Here is a 22,000-nt window from a genome sequence, read left to right as displayed (position 1 = left end):
AGAAAAAAAACATAAAATATAAGTCATAAAATTTAAACTAAAATGAATAAATAAAGTTTTAAAAGTGTTTTAGTGCAAAATTAGTCCCTTTAGCAAAAATGACGGCGTATTGTAATTTTTATTTTATACTTTCAACTTCAATGTTTTCGTGTAAAAGTTTTCCGACGTGCATTTTTAAACCTACTCCTAAATTGACATGTACTTAAGAACAACAAAAATGATAAAAAATTGCATTAATATATATAAATTAACACATAAACTATTGTAAGTCTTTCTAACAAACTAGTTAATATTTGAGTTGATGAAGCAAAAAATTTTCAGCTGAAAGTTTTGTATAAAACAATTTACATAAACAAAATTTTTAAAGCATAATGAAAATTAACTAATTAAAATTTTCTTTTGAGCTTTTAGAATTTTATCGTCTTTTGTCAAACTAGTTATTACCTTATACAATATTAAAACTTTATTATGTTTAATACTTACAAAAAGTCGAAGCTTATATTATTATTGTTATTATTATTGTTATTATTATTACTATTATCAATATTATCATTAATATTGTTGTTATTATTAATTCTTATTACTATCATATTATTATTATCATGTTATTGTTAGTATAACATTATTATTGTTATTGTTATAATTTTTTTTATTGTTACAAAACTTTTTTAAAAAACATTCGAATCCAGTGCAGGCCATTTTTAACACAATAAATCAATTGTTATACAAAATTTTAAAACCAACCTTATATTATTGTTTTTATTTTTTTGAAACTAAGACCAACAAGTATTCTTCAAATAGTTGAAACTTTACCTTATCATGAAAAATAGTTATACTTGCTCAAAAACCATTTTTTCCAAGGTAGTTTATTTTGATGCTACATTCAACCAAAGCTGTGATTGTAAAAAAAGCAATATATTATTTACATGTTGTATTTTGTAGCTATATATTTTTTTGTTCAAATATTTTTATAAATAAAAACACTTTTAATTGTTTCTTAAAGTTAATTAAATTTTATATATACTAGTTTAACTGATTTGGTAGATATTTAGGTTAACAGTGTAGTCATAGATTTTAAAAAACATCTTTCTAATTTTGAAAAAATAGTTAACAGCTCATTTTTTAATTTCAGGTTTCTAATTATTTTAGTTTACACAGTTCCTTAAAGTTTTTGAATCAGGGTGTGGTCATTTAAACTAAAAAATCAAAATTTAAAGTAAGTTCATTGTATCATTTAAGGATTTGAATTTTTTTATATAAAACGTTCTTTGAAAAGCCTGTGGCCACCATGTACTGAAAAGGCGCTATTACTGATTGATATTTTTTATATTGGAATATGAACTACTTTTGAAACAGTTTTATTTTAATTCTTGGCATAATATTGTCTAAAATCACGGTTGACTAATATTTTTAGCAACTTTTCTCCATGTTTTGAAAAACTCCTCTAGGTTTTAAAGGTACACGATTTGCTTCTATTTTTAGTTTAAATAAAGTTTCAGGTAAAATAACTGTGTTAAATTGTATCAAAACAATAAAACAACAAAAAGATACTGTAAAGCAACTTTTTATGTGATTTTTAATAAAAAAATTGTGATGATGACAATATCTGTTTTATGTAAATTTTTATTTTTGTGTAAACTCGAAATTTCACTACTTAATATGTATAATTTGTTTATAATTCCTTGTTTTCCATTTTTTTTTTGTTTTTAATTCATCAAATTCCAGCTTTTAAGCATAGTTTGTCAAGTTACAGGTTTTTGCAGGATTCCAGGTTTTTTTGCAACCCTGCTAAAAATCATAAAACTTATAAAAATATATTTTAGTCTTGTTATCTTATTACCATTTAAAGGTAACATTATTTTTTTAACAGTTGTTTGATGAAATACAAACCTTTTTATGAACTTAAAGTTTTAATCTTTTTCTTGCTTTTAGAGTTTTGAAAAACAAAGGTATAGTTAAAAGTTGTTTTTTTTTTCTGTCAGCAACAATGTTATACTATTTTACATAAAAAACTTAATTAGTATTAAATTTATATATTTAATTTTTATAATTTATATAAAGTATGAAAAAAATATTTCAATATTTGCTACTCTTGAATTAACAGCTTTAAATGTAGTAAGACAATCATTTTGACATTTTATTTACAAAGTAGCTTGGTTATTAAAGCAATATCAAGTTAATAATTTTATATTAACTGTTGTTAATAAAGTAAATTAAAATCTTAACTTTATTGTAGAAATTATAGATATATAATATCTGACAGTTATTTATCTATTATTTTATTTAGTTGTCATTTATTAGAATATTTATTGGTTTCCTTTTGTTTAAACTTCTTTTCAAGCAACAAAACAATTTGACTTTTAATACAAACAGTTCTTAGTATTACCAAATTAACATTTGCAGACATGTTTTTTTTTGATTAAACTCCTTGATTTTTTAAAATTTATATTTTATGTTTAGCAATTTTACAATTAGGCAAAGACAATAGATTACATACTTGTAGTCTAAACATGTAACCTATAGTGACATCAATTTTAAGTACTTAATTTTATGGTTAACAACTTTGAAAGAAAAATTTAACTAATAATATATTTAAGAAAATACTTTTAAGAAGTGTTCCATGAGAAACAATGTTTAAAATATTAAAAAATTTTAAAGCTTTGTTATAAATTATTAGATAGTCAGATTTAAAAGAATTATGGAAATCCATGATTTGCAAAGTTTTTTCTACTTATTAATTTTTGAATTCTAGATTAGAGTTTTTATTGTGGCCTGGTTACTTTGGGTTTAGTTTTCTGTAATAACTTTTTTTTTTTGGTTACTCTTTTTCCCTACAATAAATACACAATTTTACTGTGCACATAATTTCATATGACTTATTCATGTTTTATATTTGATTTTTATGTTTACTATAAATTTGTATTTTCAATTAGGTATAAATTTCAAAATTTAATTGTTATAGTATTATTTTGTAGTAATTAAGAATTTTTTTTTATAAAAAGTTCATATAAACATTTAATATTTTATAATAAAAAATATGTAATAGTTAAGCTTATTTTCAGATATATTTTATATAACAAAATGACTTTAAGTTGAAGTGTTATTGGATTAAAAATACCTTTATAGAATTGTGTCATAAATAAGTGAAATTGCTTATTAAATGGGATACTAATTTGAATTTCAATGACTGTACATCTTTTTGAAGTTTTTGTTTTATTTATTTTTAGTACTTATTAAATTAAAAAACAGCTCTAAGTGTGAGCTATAAATACAGTATTAATGCATTTTTTAACTTATACACAATAAGTTAACCTCATTTAATTTGAGTAATTTTCTTTTTTAAGCTAGAAAAAATCTAATTTTGAATAGAATTCAAAACTGAATTTTGTTCAACTATTCTGTAATTTACTTGAAAATTTATCAAAATTTTAAAGAGTTATGTTTTACCTAATTTAAGTTTTCACAACGATATTTTTATTTGTTGCTTAAAAACAAATAAACAAAAAAAGATGTTTAAAAACTAAATACACATTCTTATTAAATACTTAATATCTAACATTCTTGTATATAATTGTTAAATTAAACAATAACTAAATTCATTAAATACTCAAACAAAACTTTTTATGATAATAATGAATGATTTTATTTTTTAACTTTATCCTTTTTTTTTTATTGATTTAGAATCATAATTTTTATTTTAAACTATTGTTACTTTAAGTGTAAAAAACTAAGGCAATAGGGGGGTTCAACATATTTTTTATGAAAATAACTTTAGCTTTTATTTGAAAGCTTTAAGTACAAACTATATGCCAGTTTTTATCAATTTAGTTTTTGAGATACTTTTTTTCTAAAGTTTCAGATACAAACTAACGACTGAAATTTTTGGGGTCAATTTTCTTGGAAGTTTAAAAAAACACTAAAAATATATCTCCTTCTTCTTTATTTCAACAATCTTCTTCAAATTTTCAGGATTTTAGTTTATTTTAGTAGTTTTACTTATAACCTTTTAAAGTCAAAAATAATGTTTTTTTTTGTTATTGTATAAAGGTTAGAGGTTAGACTATCAAAGTTTGAAGAAGATTGCTTGAAAAATGTAGGAGGAGGTAGATTTTAAACAATAAACTATATCTTCTCTATTTTAGTTTATCCTCCCTATAAGGAACTTATTATGCTGTTTGACTTTGACTTCTTTGATTATTTTTTGATATCTCAAAAACTAATTAGAATTTTTTGAAATGGTAAGAAGCAAATTGAAGCTAAGTGAAAACTCTATAAAATAAGATTAACTTGTAAAAAATATGTTTACCACCTTCCGCTATGGCCTTAAGCCACACATGACAATTTTATAACTTATTTTGCTGAATTACCATAAATTTTGAAGCAAAAATTTATAATTCTAGCAATTGTTCATTTTTACCACGTAGTTTATCGTATATCAACCATTATTTTGTTTATTGTAATGTACTTTAAGTATTCTATAAAAACTTGACACTTAAAACTCTTATAATAGTTATATACAATAGTCATATAAAAATAAATGGTTATACTTACTTCAAATTATAAACATATTTTCAAGCAACTTTACAGAATTATATATTTAAACTCTTTAGAAAAATCTTTGTTAATTTGAATGAAAACAAAGTAGAACATATAAATTTACGGATCTAAATTTCTATGTTTAATACAAACTTTAAAACTTTATTATGATATTAAATGTTATGTATTAATATTTAGGTTTATATTTTTTTATTTCAATTAAAAGTATTCATAATTACTTGTATCTAATTGAATCCATCATCTCAAAATATTTTGAATAGAAAAGACCAAAAAACAATGAAAAGATGATTTTCTTTACCAAACTGTAAAAAAGGAAAAATAATTATTAAAACAAATAAATTACCGTTTTTTATACATATTATTATGCTATGCTACCTTATTTTAAACTGAACAGTCATATTTTAGATTTAATACTTTACTAAACTTACTATTTTGTTTGACATCAATTTAAGTAAAAAAATGATAAATTTGTACTATACTTATATAGTAAACCAATTTTTTGTATTTGAAAAGTATTAAAAAAATATATGACTAGTTTTTTTTTAACAAACTGTGTTATTTGCTAGCAATCACAATTTGTTTGCTATTAGTAACAAAAAATGCTTAATATATATATGCTAGTTTTCGTTTTTTTTAACTTAGTTCTTGATTTTTTTTTTGAAAAATATTGTTTACCTATAAGCTTATATTATTCATTTAACACACATTTATTAGAGTAAAATATACAAATTTAATTTTTTATATTGACATACATTGAAACAGCGAAAAGGTCTCGATAAAATAAGTTCAATAAAAATATGTTATTTTTAAGTTAAATATTTCTTTCTGTTTTAAAAAATTATAATTTTTTTTTAACATAAGAGAAAAATAGTAAAATTAAATTAAAACAGTTATCACTGTTAGCATCACGACGTAAATTCAAGAAACTTTAGTAACTAATGAACTCCATTTGTATAACATGCAATTAATTCTCATAATTGGATTTTCATTCAAGCGTTAAATTTTACACAGCTACTTTTGTAAAATTCAAAAGGTAATTAATACCTTTAGCCTCGTTGATTAATTACTTAAACTAGCTTGTTAGCAGTATCTCAGATTTCAAAAATTAAAATCATCTTAACTAATGGTTTCACACGCCCCTTTGATTCCTACTAACTATCTTATTTTTTCTTTACATGCTTACTTTTTTTTAATTGTTGTGCTAAACCCATGCATTTTAATGTTTATTTGTATACTTTGAAATTTATTAACTGCCTTTTAGACGGTATATTTTAAATAAACGAAAGCAGAAAATGTTAAAATAAACTTTAAGTTTAAAAATTTTATAAAGCTAAACAGAGCGTAAATGTAATAAAAAATAATTTAATTTATACTTTTCATAAACTTTTTATTTAAACTGTTTACCAAACACAATATACAATAAAAGCTCAAAGTTCATGTTATGAAGCTAAAAATTTAAAGACCATAAATTTAACAAAATACAAAAAATTTTGAACAAGTATTGTGGTAAGTAGCTAAGTAATATAAGTTCATTAGACAAATGTAATAAAGGTTCAACAAAAAAGCTAAACAATAAAGCTATAAGCTAAGGTTTTAACAAATAAAAAGTTTCATTATTTTCTTAGTTTAAATTTGATTGGTTTTTAGTTAAAAACACGAATAGTAGCTTTTTATATAACAATTACTTAATGCATTTTATGTGAAAATAGATTAACATTTTTCTATAAACAACAGTTTACAGTTAAACAATTTTTATTTTTCAATTTCATTTCTACACTTTTTAACTTGATGTAAGGGTTTTTGAAGCAGAAGGCAAAAAACAGAACAAAATAACAAATTTTTATCTAAAATATTTTATTTAGTTATTATTAACTTCCTTTTCCGTCTTAAATCTTAAATCTAAAGAAATGTCACCACGGATTAACTCTGTTTTAAAACTACTTCATTTTAGATTTTTATTGATACAAATTAGTTTTAAATTGTTTGTTTTTTATTTAATTTTAATGTAAAAACTAGCTTAAAGTTTGTGCTTAGTAAGTGATAACAATATGTTTACTTTTAGTTCTTACAAGTAAAATTTTATAATATATTAGTTTTAACTATATAAGTAAATTGCGTTTTTTTCAAATTTAAAGTAAATTAACTAATCCTCATACCTAAATAGAAATACTTGAATAGAAAACCTAAGCAAAAAATTTTAAGTTTTTTAAAGTGGCTTAATTTGGATTTAAAATGTTTTAATTTTTGTAAATAACTGTTAAACAAAAAGCTTTTTCAAATAAGAAATGTTGGTTAGCTAACTTTTTGATAAATTCCGTAAGGCTGCAACTAATTCAGCTTTACCATAAATACTTTTTACATTAAATTATTACTTAAATCAAATATATTTTCTAATTGACCTATTTTTTATAAAAGAATGTAGTTTTCAAAACTTTAATTAAATTTTTGTACTTTAGAACAATTAATCAGCTAGTACTTAAGTTAAAAATGTAAAAGCATGACAAAACGTTATGGAACGTTTTACTTAATGATATAATATACAGGGTTCGTGCGCGAAATTTTTTTCATTTAGCCTGACTGAGACCAATTTAGCCTGACATTTTTTCAAAGTTAGGAAAATCCCCTTTAGAAGTCATTTTAGGTATTGGGGGGTCTTGATTATTACTATTGTAGTCTCTGACTTCAACCAGCTTTATCTTGAAAGTATTTTGAGCTTTAAAAATCTGCAAAAAGCAACTCATAGCTTAGTTACAAGTCAATAAAATAAGACTAAATTGTGAAAAAGGTGATTGACCCTCCCTATGCCCTTAACATAACAAATTCAGTGATAAGTTTTAAAACAAGTGTCATATCTAATCTATTACTGGTGTAAAAATTTAATATACATTACTAAGCACAATTGTTCAATTTAATTAAGCACTAAGTAAACACTATAACCAGAAGATTTAGATTAAAACGACTTACATTGTCGTGTTTTATTAAGATTGAAATGGAACGCTTACATAAATATTAAAATTCAAACAAAAAGTTAAATTGTTGAACTAAATTGTAATGTTCAAACTGTACTTTTTTATTGGTTTTTGATAATTATGACGTATTTAATCTACTAAAAACAAAATATTGAAAATTTTTTAAAAAATTTTAGAGATTCAACAAAAGGTTTTAAGCTTTTATTTTTACAAATACTGATTGATTTTGTCTTTAATAACTAAATCTTTATTAAGAAATAAATTAACATCTGAATTTGATCTTGAAAAGATTTCTCAATTTTTTTAATCAAAATTTTCAAGCATTTGAACTGAGAAAAACTGAGATTCTCAAGTTTTTCAATTAAAAAACTGATTTAGTCTGACGTTTTTCAACTTTTTTCAAAAAAACTGATTTAGCCTGACTTAGCCTGATTTAGCCTGACGCGCACGAACCCTGAAAATAACATCGTTAAAAATCGTTTAAAAAAATTATAATTTTTTTTTAACATAAGAGAAAAATAGTAAAATTAAATTAAAACAGTTATCACTGTTAGCATCACGACGTAAATTCAAGAAACTTTAGTAACTAATGAACTCCATTTGTATAACATGCAATTAATTCTCATAATTGGATTTTCATTCAAGCGTTAAATTTTACACAGCTACTTTTGTAAAATTCAAAAGGTAATTAATACCTTTAGCCTCGTTGATTAATTACTTAAACTAGCTTGTTAGCAGTATCTCAGATTTCAAAAATTAAAATCATCTTAACTAATGGTTTCACACGCCCCTTTGATTCCTACTAACTATCTTATTTTTTCTTTACATGCTTACTTTTTTTTAATTGTTGTGCTAAACCCATGCATTTTAATGTTTATTTGTATACTTTGAAATTTATTAACTGCCTTTTAGACGGTATATTTTAAATAAACGAAAGCAGAAAATGTTAAAATAAACTTTAAGTTTAAAAATTTTATAAAGCTAAACAGAGCGTAAATGTAATAAAAAATAATTTAATTTATACTTTTCATAAACTTTTTATTTAAACTGTTTACCAAACACAATATACAATAAAAGCTCAAAGTTCATGTTATGAAGCTAAAAATTTAAAGACCATAAATTTAACAAAATACAAAAAATTTTGAACAAGTATTGTGGTAAGTAGCTAAGTAATATAAGTTCATTAGACAAATGTAATAAAGGTTCAACAAAAAAGCTAAACAATAAAGCTATAAGCTAAGGTTTTAACAAATAAAAAGTTTCATTATTTTCTTAGTTTAAATTTGATTGGTTTTTAGTTAAAAACACGAATAGTAGCTTTTTATATAACAATTACTTAATGCATTTTATGTGAAAATAGATTAACATTTTTCTATAAACAACAGTTTACAGTTAAACAATTTTTATTTTTCAATTTCATTTCTACTTTTTTTAACTTGATGTAAGGGTTTTTGAAGCAGAAGGCAAAAAACAGAACAAAATAACAAATTTTTATCTAAAATATTTTATTTAGTTATTATTAACTTCCTTTTCCGTCTTAAATCTTAAATCTAAAGAAATGTCACCACGGATTAACTCTGTTTTAAAACTACTTCATTTTAGATTTTTATTGATACAAATTTGTTTTAAATTGTTTGTTTTTTATTTAATTTTAATGTAAAAACTAGCTTAAAGTTTGTGCTTAGTAAGTGATAACAATATGTTTACTTTTAGTTCTTACAAGTAAAATTTTATAATATATTAGTTTTAACTATATAAGTAAATTGCGTTTTTTTCAAATTTAAAGTAAATTAACTAATCCTCATACCTAAATAGAAATACTTGAATAGAAAACCTAAGCAAAAAATTTTAAGTTTTTTAAAGTGGCTTAATTTGGATTTAAAATGTTTTAATTTTTGTAAATAACTGTTAAACAAAAAGCTTTTTCAAATAAGAAATGTTGGTTAGCTAACTTTTTGATAAATTCCGTAAGGCTGCAACTAATTCAGCTTTACCATAAATACTTTTTACATTAAATTATTACTTAAATCAAATATATTTTCTAATTGATCTATTTTTTATAAAAGAATGTAGTTTTCAAAACTTTAATTAAATTTTTGTACTTTAGAACAATTAATCAGCTAGTACTTAAGTTAAAAATGTAAAAGCATGACAAAACGTTATGGAACGTTTTACTTAATGATATAATATACAGGGTTCGTGCGCGAAATTTTTTTCATTTAGCCTGACTGAGACCAATTTAGCCTGATATTTTTTCAAAGTTAGGAAAATCCCCTTTAGAAGTCATTTTAGGTATTGGGGGGTCTTGATTATTACTATTGTAGTCTCTGACTTCAACCAGCTTTATCTTGAAAGTATTTTGAGCTTTAAAAATCTGCAAAAAGCAACTCATAGCTTAGTTACAAGTCAATAAAATAAGACTAAATTGTGAAAAAGGTGATTGACCCTCCCTATGCCCTTAACATAACAAATTCAGTGATAAGTTTTAAAACAAGTGTCATATCTAATCTATTACTGGTGTAAAAATTTAATATACATTACTAAGCACAATTGTTCAATTTAATTAAGCACTAAGTAAACACTATAACCAGAAGATTTAGATTAAAACGACTTACATTGTCGTGTTTTATTAAGATTGAAATGGAACGCTTACATAAATATTAAAATTCAAACAAAAAGTTAAATTGTTGAACTAAATTGTAATGTTCAAACTGTACTTTTTTATTGGTTTTTGATAATTATGACGTATTTAATCTACTAAAAACAAAATATTGAAAATTTTTTAAAAAATTTTAGAGATTCAACAAAAGGTTTTAAGCTTTTATTTTTACAAATACTGATTGATTTTGTCTTTAATAACTAAATCTTTATTAAGAAATAAATTAACATCTGAATTTGATCTTGAAAAGATTTCTCAATTTTTTTAATCAAAATTTTCAAGCATTTGAACTGAGAAAAACTGAGATTCTCAAGTTTTTCAATTAAAAAACTGATTTAGCCTGACTTAGCCTGATTTAGCCTGACGCGCACGAACCCTGAAAATAACATCAATATAGAGCAACATTTATGCATAAGAAAAAGGAAAATATTTATATTGGATCAACTGAAAGACAATTTGAAGCTAGATATTATCAACATATGAAATCCTTTAGAAGCGCAATAAATTAAAAAGTACATAATTAAATAGATTCATCAAAAAATCAAAAATGACAACATCAATTAAAAACAATAATCAAGTGAGAGATTATTCATTGTACAAACCAAAAAAGACCAGGAAAAGTAATTTTGTTATTTAAAAAACGTACAAACCATTTTTTGTAACTAAATAGCTAATAAAGCACTAGTAGCACTAAAGCTTAAAACAATAGTATCCGGCATTATAATTATATAAGAGACAAATACTTTTAATACCTTTTTCAAAAACAATTTAAGATTTAGCATAAAGATGCAATCATTAGCTAAATTGGTTATACTAACTCACGTCATTTATACGTAATAAATTAAATTTGAATAATATTTTACTTTGATGTTCATACTGACATTTTAGCAATAAAAAATCAAAACTTAGAGTATCCATAATGAGACAGAAAATAAAAGTATGTGATATAAAATCAAAATTGTGTTCAAACTACCGAGTCGCCTATCTACTTAATTGTGTTTACATATAAGTATCGTTTACCGTCCGGCCGATTCTCTGTACAAGCTAGGTAAGCTCACCACACTTACTTGAGGAATGTTGATTGTCATAAAATGCAAATTATTTTTACAAAGAGAAAATTCACATGAGAAAGAGAAGCGAAACTGGCTTAAGTGTCATTTTTCAACTAACAAACAAGCGCGCTAACAACAGCTGTTTTGTGAAGGGAAACAAAAAGGCTTTGTAACAACTATTTTCGCCGTAGAGTACACAATTTACTCTAATATGTCAATAAATACAATTAATAAACTAAAAACCTTGCAACAAAGATTATATCTTTTACTTCCACCATGCTGAAAACCCACTTTTAGTGGTAAATCTGCTTCAACCTTGTTACTGCGATTGGACTTGCTCGCGAGGTTTCTGTTTTTGGTAGTGAGAACTGCGTTTAGTATGCCAATTAATATGATATTTTTGACCTTTACATTAAAACAAAATACATGTACTTTGATTCGGTTGAGACTATGTATGAGCTTTCTTTTTACGGTAGTCATTTATTTGTAAGTTTAAATTAAATATTGACTTTACAATTAAAAAGAAGTAATAATATGAAACTAGTTTTTTAAACGTTTAAAAATATAGTTACATTTACTTGTTTAAGGAGTTAAAACTGAATAGTTTACATTTTTGAAGCAAAATAATTACTAAAGATTAGGATTAAAACATTAGTAAACAGCGTTAAAGTTATACAAGAGACAATTACTTTTAAATAATTTATTCAAAAACTATATAAAATTTAGTGTAAAGATACAATAGTTTGCTATACTGGTTATATTAACTCACGTCCTTTATACGTAATGAATCAAATTTGTATATATATTTTTTTATATTTATACTGACAATTTCGCAATTGAAAAACAAAATTTAGAGTTTCGATAATAAGACAGGAAATAAAAAAATATCTGATATAAAATCAAAACTTTGTCTAATTTAGCGAGTCGCCTGTCTATTTAATTATGTCTTCATGTAAGCATTGCTTACCGCCAGGCCGAATATTTTTTTGGCTAGATAAACTCACCACAATTACTTGAGGAATGTTGATTGTCATAAAATGCAAATTATCGTAACATGAGATTTTCACATGCGAAAGAGAAGCAAGTGTGGTCTAAATCTCAGTTTTTGACTGACAAAATAGCGCACTATTGGCAGAAGTTTTGTGAAACGGAAACGAAAAGGCTTTGATGTAATTATTTTTAGCGCGATTCTTTTATTTGTCATGGTAATACAAATAAGGGTTGATAGTTGAAAAAACATTGCAAAATTAAAATTTTAGCAAAATGCACACCATTTAAATACTTAGTGTTTTTCAATAGTTAGTAAAGTTAACCAGCATTTTGGAAAATTATTTAGTTTTTACAAACTGGTAGAAAACAAATTTAACTTTATGATATGAAAAAACTTAATTTTGAACTTTATATATTTTTTTCAACGATGCAAATCATATTTTTGAAACTTATAATCAAGTGTTTCAAACAATTGCCAAAGTTTAGTTCATAGAAGTTGCTAAGAAAACAATGTACACTAAATAATGTTGTTAAAAAGTCGTGTAAAACATAGTGTACTAAGTTTTTGAAGAGATAAAACCACACAAATATCTTATAGACGAGAATTGATATATGTTGCTGTTATAGCAACACGGAAGTGAATGTAAAGAATGTGAGCAAAACTGTCTGTTATGTTATGTCTGTTATATTTATCTAGAATCTGATTATCACAAGCCTGCGGGCTATAAATATCTGGACAAAATGGCGTGACGTTTTCGTTTATTATTAAAAACTTCTAGAAGAGCATAAAATGTTTTTAACAATTGCTTAAGTTAAACTTAACAAAACTTTGATTAGATATTAACTTTAAACTTTGGTCATCAAGTTTAACACTTAATATGTAAAATGTAGTTAATATAATTTTTAGCATTACAAATAAAAATTAATCTGATTGTTGTTTTATTTTTTAAAACCTTAAAATGAACCATATTTTTGAAATGAATCACAAAAAAATTTTTATCAACAATTAATTGTAACGTACGTTTCATTGTTTTTTTAAATATTTTTAGTAAATGATTTTTCATAGTAACACAACTAATGTTGTTAATATTTAATATGTAATGTATTGTTTTTATCCTTCACGTCATAATTACTTGAAATTTAAGTCAAGTAAATAGCGTTAATAAACATATGTTCTAAGAAAATCAACTACTTTAAGCAGGTTTTTTATATTATTGTAGTTTATTGTGTATTGGTTGTGACTTAAAATTGAACTAAGCATAGTTGTTCTATTGTGCAAGTACCTATTTGTTACATGTAGGTGTAAAATATTACTACTAGCAGTATTGACTGTAATAATAAAATTTTCATTCTTTATTTCTTAAAATTTTTAAGTTGATAAATACAATTTTTTGGTTTGAAAATTAAAATTCAAAATAAAATATTATAAAATATAACAATATTTAAACTTCCGCATTTTCTGTTTCATAAAATACTCCCAATGACGTAGATAGGTTGTTTAAAATATTTAGGCAGTGTTTTAATCTATTTTAAAATGTTTAGTAAACTTTAGTTCTTTTTGTTTTAGTAGCTTTATATAAATTTATCTTAGAAACAATATTTTACATACAATTTAATATACTTTAAAGATACTTTCCAGCAAGCCTTTATTGTTTTCTAAAACTTAAAATAATTATAAAACAAAAGTTTTATAAACTATGTAGTTCATAAAAATTTTACGTTAGTGTACAAGATTTAACACTTTATAATTTATTATAATTTAGTATAAAATGTATTTCTATACAACTAAGTGGATTAAGAGAACTAAAGTTTAAATTTCGTGTATTTTGATTTACCAGCTTTCGGTTAAGCTACATAAAAAAATGTTAGAATAAAAAGTCTGAAATTGTTAAGAAGGTTCTAATTGTTCAAAACTCCCTTAAGTTTCAATGTGTTTCAAATTTAAAATTTAATAATATAAACAAAATATTTACATAACTTAGTTTGTTTTTTATTAGATAGCAATTTTAACAATGGTAATTTAACTTGCAATTAAATTTGAATGTATCATACCTCATTACAGCCAAATGACGAAACTGTATCAGAGTTGTCCATGTGATCAAATCCAGTAGCTTCTTTCTGTACTGGCAATTCTTCTACTTTCAATTTTGTTGACCAATCGTGACCGTTATAAAGAGCTATGCTTTAATATGTTATTTGAATTGAGAAATTTTAGTACGCATTGTTTGTTAAAGATTAGTTACTCTCAATTTTTTTGTATTAACTAATTTTCCAAAAACAAATAATACTAGAAAAATTGATCGTGACTAAAATAACAATACTTATACTAAGACAACTGGAAATATTATTATTATAATTATTATAAATTATAATTTTTATTTTGCTCCTTTTCACAAATAATACAAATAGAACAAGAAAAAGTAGCCTAAGCGTGTTTATTTTAAAAATCTAGCTACATGTTCTACAAAAAAATTTCTAAAAACTAAAAAATTTAACTAATATTTAATTGGTTTTTTTAAATAGAACTAAGGCTAAGGGTTAAAATTAACGTTTTAAAGTTTAATTTTAACATTTATTATCTAAATCATTTAAAAACCAAATAAAAATAAAAATTAAATTCTCATCCAAATAAAAACCAAAGTACCTTTTTCAATGGAAAATTGAAAAATCACTATTTAACTTTATTTATATTAACTATTTTTCTAATATACTACAATGATGTTATACATCCTTAAATAAGTCGTATATTTATCCGAAAAATATTATTGATAAATAATAACAAAACATCATGTGTAAAAAAATTTATTTTAAAATTTTTCAATAAAATAAGTACTTTTAACTGAACATGGTGTGTTATAAACTTAATTTATCAAAATTTATTCACTTAAAAATAATATTAAACTAACTATTTAGTTTGATAGGTCAGAAATATTGAGGAGTACATAAATAAAAAGCCGATTTTATAGTTTAATGATTATTTTAGCAACAACAACACCTAAGTTTAAAATGTGCTTATATAGCTTATAAAAATTTAATAATAATATATTAGTAGATGTAGAGACTTTAATTTTGTTTTATAAAATATGTGAAATATTTAATAAAAATAAAATTCAAGTAGTTGAAATAAACTTTAAAGAAAATTTTAAAATTGTAGTTTTTAAAGTTAATGAAAGATAGACAAAAAAACAAAATTATGTTATGTTTAAATCGCTTTGTAAAACATAACATACAAAAATTGTTGCAAGAAAAATACTCAAGAGAAACAATAGTATTTGGTATATGCTATATTTACTTGATAAGACCTGTTTTAGATACAAAGCTTTATAAAAAAGTAGTTTTTTAAAAACTTTCGTTTTTAGTGAATATAATTTCTGTTACTATTAACAAATCAATAATAAACAGTTTATTTACTTTAAATATACAAAAATATTAATAAACTAATATATGTTTATAAGCACCCTCGACGAAAACGTATTATTAAAACACGTCTTAAGAAGTCCACCACCCAGTAATTAGTACAGTAACCTCTCGCATCTTTACGCACTCGTGACGTTACGCACTCTCGTTTAGTTACGCATTTTAGAACTCTAAAAAATTCAAAAAGTTATTTTTTTAAATTTTTTTAATTTTGCAAAAATTAGATTTATTCTATATTTTTTATTTAAAATATGTTTTTAAATGCTAACTCACCTCTCTATATCTTTAGACTTTGTAAACTTATGTTCTTTGACTTATTGATAAAAAATTAGTTATATCTCAGTATATCAGAAATTTTGTTAACAACAAAAGCTTAGATTAAAATTCTGAAATAAATATAACTGGGTTAAATAATGAAAGTATAATAAAATAATGAGAGTTTAAAACACGAATAAGTAATACAGCACTCTTGCCCTATATATGAATAAACATCTAAAAAAGAAATCTAATGAAACTTTCTAGCAAAAAGCTTAATTATGCTTAAAAATGCTTAATTATAAATTCAATTTGCTAAGTAGGTTAAAATATAAATGTAAAGTATTTTAAGTCACCTATAAATAAAGATAAAATCTACTTATGATTAAAGTTAGTAAAAATTTTCTACAAGTATTATCATTTTATACAAATTTAAATACTTTTTTTAAGTATATGTACAGTTTTATCTTTTATTTTCATGTTTGTAAATAAAATAAATAAATTGTTATAAGTCTGCTTTAAACTAGAGGCAATATCAAAAAACAGCCATTATAATATGTATATTTGGTACCTCTCGTATCTTTACGATCTCTCATATCTTTACGCACTTTTTCTGTGGACACAATGTGCTTAAATAAGCGAGAGGTTACTGTACTTTGAAGTTTTTGTTTTTCAGCTTAAGAAATTAATTATTATTGTTTTAAATTTCAGTCATGTATTTTTGAATTTTTTTAGTATGTATTTTTAAATATATTGCTTATATTTAGTAGAAGTAACAAAATTGATTGAAATAATATGTGCAATTTAAAAAATAGCAATACTGTTTGCATTTTAAAAACTTACCATAACTTCAATAAAAATAAAAATATTAGTTTTATGGTTGTTATTTGTTTTAACTAGATATCATTATTATTTATGTAAAATTTTTAAACAGTTTTTACGTAATTTTGCAGAAATTATAAATTTTTAGATTAAAAATTGTATAAGTAAAATTTTATGTAAAAAACACAATGATGTTTGTTTTTTTAAACTAAGCAAATATTATGTGTTTTTAAAACATTTAATGTTAATTATATACACGAGCTCATATTTGAAATGTATTTTCATTTTTATGACATTTTTGGGTTTACACATTTTTGATTTACACAAATTGAGAAAAGTTTATAATCTTAATACTTCTAAATAGTAAATTTTTTAATGACTTTAGATAAAAATTATAGACAGTAGTTTTTTTTTCAACTTCCGCTTTTTGTACTAAATAAAAACTTTAAAGTTCAAAAGAAGTTAAAGGAAAAAAAATAGAATTATGGAGTTTTTGTAACACTTAATAAACTAACAGATAAATGCTTTGCGAGGCAAAGAGCAGTGTTGATACCGATGTATTTGGCCATAATATTTATAGTTTATCACCTGTAATTTAAACAAATTATTTAGCTCGTTTACATCAATGATTACAACTGTTAACTTTAACAGTTAAAAATTAAACTTATATCTATTTAAATTTATTAAACTTTGTTAAATTTTAATCAAATCAAATTAGTTACCAACCTTCAAATTATCGCATTTTGGGCATAAAAACGGTCTCTGCTGAAAGTAGAAAAAACACCATTTTGTCTAAAAATTTAAGTATTTTGAATTGTAAACACCTTATCCACTAAAAAAAAGTGTAACTAATTTAAAAAAAAACGGTTTGTAAATAAAAACAATAAATAAATATAAGTTCCATCTATGCTAAACTTGTTTTTTTGTTAATATTTAATATGGTATATCTTGCAACTTTACTTGTAAACTAAAAAATTATAAACAAAGTATTCCTAAAAACAGAACTATTTTAAACTCATATTCTGATAATGTATATATTTGCTGAATTTTTTAAAAGTGTTTTGTAATCAATTAAATTAAGGTTTACACATTTTTAGGTTGGGGGCAATCTTTTATCTGGGTGCCATTCTTTAAAGTAAAAGCTTGTTTGATTAAGTTTAATAAAACTTTGTTTTTTGAGTTTAAAATTGAAAAAAAATAATTTTTATCCACACTGAATACTTAGAAATTCTTAAATTCCTAAAAAAGCAATTATGATGTTGGAAATGAACAAAAAGTTTTTTTGATATCTAAATCTTTGGAAAAATTAAAAATTAAGACCAAAAATTAGCCTGATGTTTGCCAAAAAAAGATTATTATCCTGAGTTTTTTGAAACCTCCAAAAGTCTCAAGCCACTGTGAGTTTTATTTTTGTTTAGTATAAGTATTTTTGCAACCTTGTGGTATATTGTTTGTATTCTTTATAAAACTTTAACTTGATAATCACTATTTGAAAATACCTTGTTATGTAAAAAAAGTTTATAGTTTTAAAAACTTAGATTACTAGCACTTTGTTTCAGAGAAGTCAGTATTAGATAAACTACTCAGTAAATCAAAAACAACATATTATTTTTTATTTTAATTAAGGTCCTATGGTACTTTTTATATCTATTTTAAACAAGAATTATACAAAGTTAAAAAAAAAACTGATCAAAAACCTTCATATTTGTCAAAAAATATTTTTTTCAACTAAGTTAAAAGTAACAAATATTTCACTACTTTCAAAAGCACTAAAATATCAATTGTTTAAAATCTTACAGTTTCAAAAACAGGTATTTTAGTGGTGTTTATGCATAAGTCAGCATTATGTTGTGATGTCATCTTAACCACTGCTAACTAAAAAATCACCATTAGTTTTTTTTTTTAATAATCTTAAAACCAATAAGTAGCTATTTTTTGTCATATTAATTAAGTTATACCAACTTTCTCAAATCCACATTAGAGTGCTTATGAAGTATTTTAAATTTCGAAAAAAAATTGGACAAACATGTATTTGTAAAATAATTTAAGTATTAGAATACATGTTTACTTCCTGTTATGATAAATTGCATTAAATTAGTGTACAATTTAAAAAAACCATTTATAAAGTTACATGATATACTAAGATTGATACCATTAAGTCAACAATTTTGGTTCCTGAAGCTATATTATGTACATGATAGAAAATAAAGATTTGTAATCCCTGCTTTAAGTAAAGGTTTAAGTATTTATAATATAAGTTTTAATTCCACAAAATCTTATTTTATTCTTAAAAATTACTTTGACTTAATTCTACTAAATATTTAGTTACAAATTTTGCATAAACAGAGTATAGGCTTTTTGCCATTTGACTTTTACTATAAAAACATCTAAAACAGAGACTGCATTAAGCTTAATTTCTTTTGACTGAACTTGTTCTGTAAGTAATGAACTTAGATTTTGTTTACATAAGTAACTATGTAAAAATACAATACAGAAGTATAAATTATAAAGCTTATAATAAAATATTTTTTTTAACTTTATTACTTTCATTTAAATTTTATGTAAAAGTAATAAAGAATTTATTTAATTTTATTTAAAAATGGCTGTTAACATCTAACTAAATCCAATAGCACTTCATATAAACAGTAAAAAAATTATACAAAAATCAACTCAATAAAATTGTTTGTTCAACATAGATCATAATCACAAAGTTTAACTACTACTTATTTTACTTAAAAAATTCTTAAACAATAACTATTGATTGTAAAGTTATAAAAAAGTTTAGTTTTATAATAAAACAAATGGTATAAAAAACCACTAAAAGCAAAATTTTATTGACTAACATGTTTATTAATCAAAGCCACACCCCTTTGAGTGGTTCAGTCGAGTTACTTCCAAATAAGGAAAACAAGAGACTAATGGTATAATGCTTCGATGTTGATATCACTAGTTTGGGATGGTATTTTGGATGCTTTGAAACGGACCTACCAAAATTTACTTTTGTGAATATTTAAGTTTTTGCTGTGGGAAATGGTGTATTTAATGATAAATTATTTTGAAAGAGAATTAAGAGCTAAGATAAGATTCACAAAAACTATTAATATCAAGTGAACGGTGGCCCTAATTTTTTTAAGGCTCCCAAATTAGAAAGGCATTTAATGGTGGATATCACCAATATGTTAAAATTATTTTCATTAAAAACAGCTGAGTTTTGTTGATTTTTACCTACATATAAATAGTGTTGTTTATTTTGATAATCCTTGATATATAATTTAGTTATTAGGTTCATTAAGTTTATTATGTTTAAGTTATTTATTTTTTAATGATTTCTTATTTTGAAGTTGAAACAGGAACTATTAAGTATTGTGAAAAAAAAAAACAAATAAAGAAATTTATGTTCAAAGCAGTATTTACTCAAGTCTTGAAATTACAATAGTTTTCATAAAAAGGTTTCATATAAAATCTGTCAAAAATATGTTTTATGACATAATTTTTTTAGTAGAAAGTTAAAAAATAAACAAAATCATCAAAAATTCTAATTTAGTTTCAATTTATAAGTAAAACCCACTTAGTCAATAAAAATAATACTTAAAGTTGTTATTAATATTTATGAGATGTTAATTATATACATAAAACTTACACTGTCCTAGGACACTACTACTTTAATTTTGAGCTACTTTCACTAAAACATACATAGACTCACTATGCTAGATTTTTTAAAAATATTTTGATTTTTACATGAACACTTAGTGCTACTATTAAATAACACACTGTATAGCTTTAAGTATTTAAAATCCTTACACAAGTACAAATGGTGTACTTTTAAACTATTATAAAAAGATGGTAAAGTATACTTATCACAAGTTACAACTTTTTTTGAGCTGATGCTAATATTTGAAGCTTTGATTTTCAATTTTAAACTTTTGCATTTTAGCTTTCAGCTTTTTTCCTTTTTGTTTTGAACATTTCTAGTCAAAGCTGACTTACAACAAAATCGAAGCTATATATTATAACATAAAAGTATATGTAATAATAATAATAAATAGATGGAGTAAAAAGATTTTAAATTCAATATAAAATATTGAATTTACTCTGAAGAACTGAAAAATACTTAAACGACATATACAGCTTAGGAATTGTGTAACAATTTTATAAATAAGTTAAAAAATATTATTTATTTGATGAAAAATATAAACTATTTAAAAAATATCGATAAAAATGAAAGTCGAGTAACATTATTTTTTCTAACGACTATAAGATAGTTTATAAGTTATTACTCGCTATAATTTTTGAAAAAAAAGTTGAAAACAAGCTGTTATAGGAAGAAAACATTAGAAAAGAAAAATAGTGTTTTTTTTTTATCATCAATTGGTATAAATGATAGAAAAATTGGTTTTCGTCAACATTTAGAATGAAAAATTTTATAGGTTAAACATACAATGCATGTAGGTTGAAGAAATTAAATTCATAAAATAAATTTGGTATGAAGCTTCTTGTGTTAATTACCCTAACACTTAATCTTTTAATAACTAGATAATCTTAGTAATGTATTTGTAAAACAATTTATTTTAAATTTTACTTCAGCATATTTGAATAAAAATAGCCTAATCTTATTTTTGTAGTTTTAAATGTTAAACACATTTTATTTAACATGGTTAATAAAAACAAAACAGTATATTATATAATAATTATATAATAATATGAAATCTTATTTGACAAAATCTGGTAGTAACAGAAAGGAAAAATATTTAATTGTTTAGTAAGGGATATTAAATATTGTTTATTGAACGAAAAAAAAAAAAAACGCTCAAATATTTGGTCTAAGAACCTTGTCTACTAAAAAATCTTTCAATTATCGAGTCATACACCAGGATACAGTTTAAAGTCATGTCCAGTAGAGTAAAATAAATTACCCAAAAAATTTCGCTTGCTTAAGCTATTTTGAATATATCATTTTAATTAGTTTTCCTAAAAAAACCAAGATAAGTAAAAGTATTATACTAGATAGTTTGTTTTAAACTTTCCTAGGAATAAAACAAAACATGTGCTTTGATTTAATAGTATTAATTCTTAGATGATTTGGTACAAAAATAAGTAAAGACTTTAAAGCTTCAATTTTATTTTTCTTATAACTGTTTTATTTTTGCAAATTTCGATGTTTATAGCTAGTAAAGCTTTTTCCAAAGAATTGATACTGAAATACTTAAGTTTGATTACTTTAACTTGATTAAAAAAAAAACAAACATAGTTAAGTCTTTAGTTGATAATTCTACCCTGAA

The 22,000-nt window shown here is 22.9% G+C and overlaps 1 protein-coding gene across 1 annotated transcript in view; it reads right to left on the bottom strand.

Moving 5' to 3' along the window:
* Positions 1-17,290, bottom strand: part of LOC145839246 (uncharacterized) — a 31,930-nt gene extending 14,640 nt beyond the window's left edge. Inside the window, exons 1-2 of the mRNA XM_082946845.1 lie at positions 17,247-17,290; positions 14,280-14,409 (exon numbers count right to left, since the gene is read on the bottom strand). Of these exons, the coding sequence (XP_082802971.1) occupies positions 14,280-14,409; positions 17,247-17,290 (174 nt within the window). The remainder of the gene's footprint in view (positions 1-14,279; positions 14,410-17,246) is intronic.
* Between the last annotated feature and the right edge of the window lie 4,710 nt (positions 17,291-22,000).

The sequence above is a fragment of the Thalia democratica genome, chromosome 6, assembly GCF_965202585.1.
Source record: "Thalia democratica chromosome 6, ktThaDemo2.hap1.1, whole genome shotgun sequence".
Taxonomy (NCBI): Eukaryota; Metazoa; Chordata; class Thaliacea; order Salpida; family Salpidae; genus Thalia; species Thalia democratica.
Note: the sequence above shows the minus strand (reverse complement) of the source record. Positions and strands in the feature narration are given on the sequence as shown.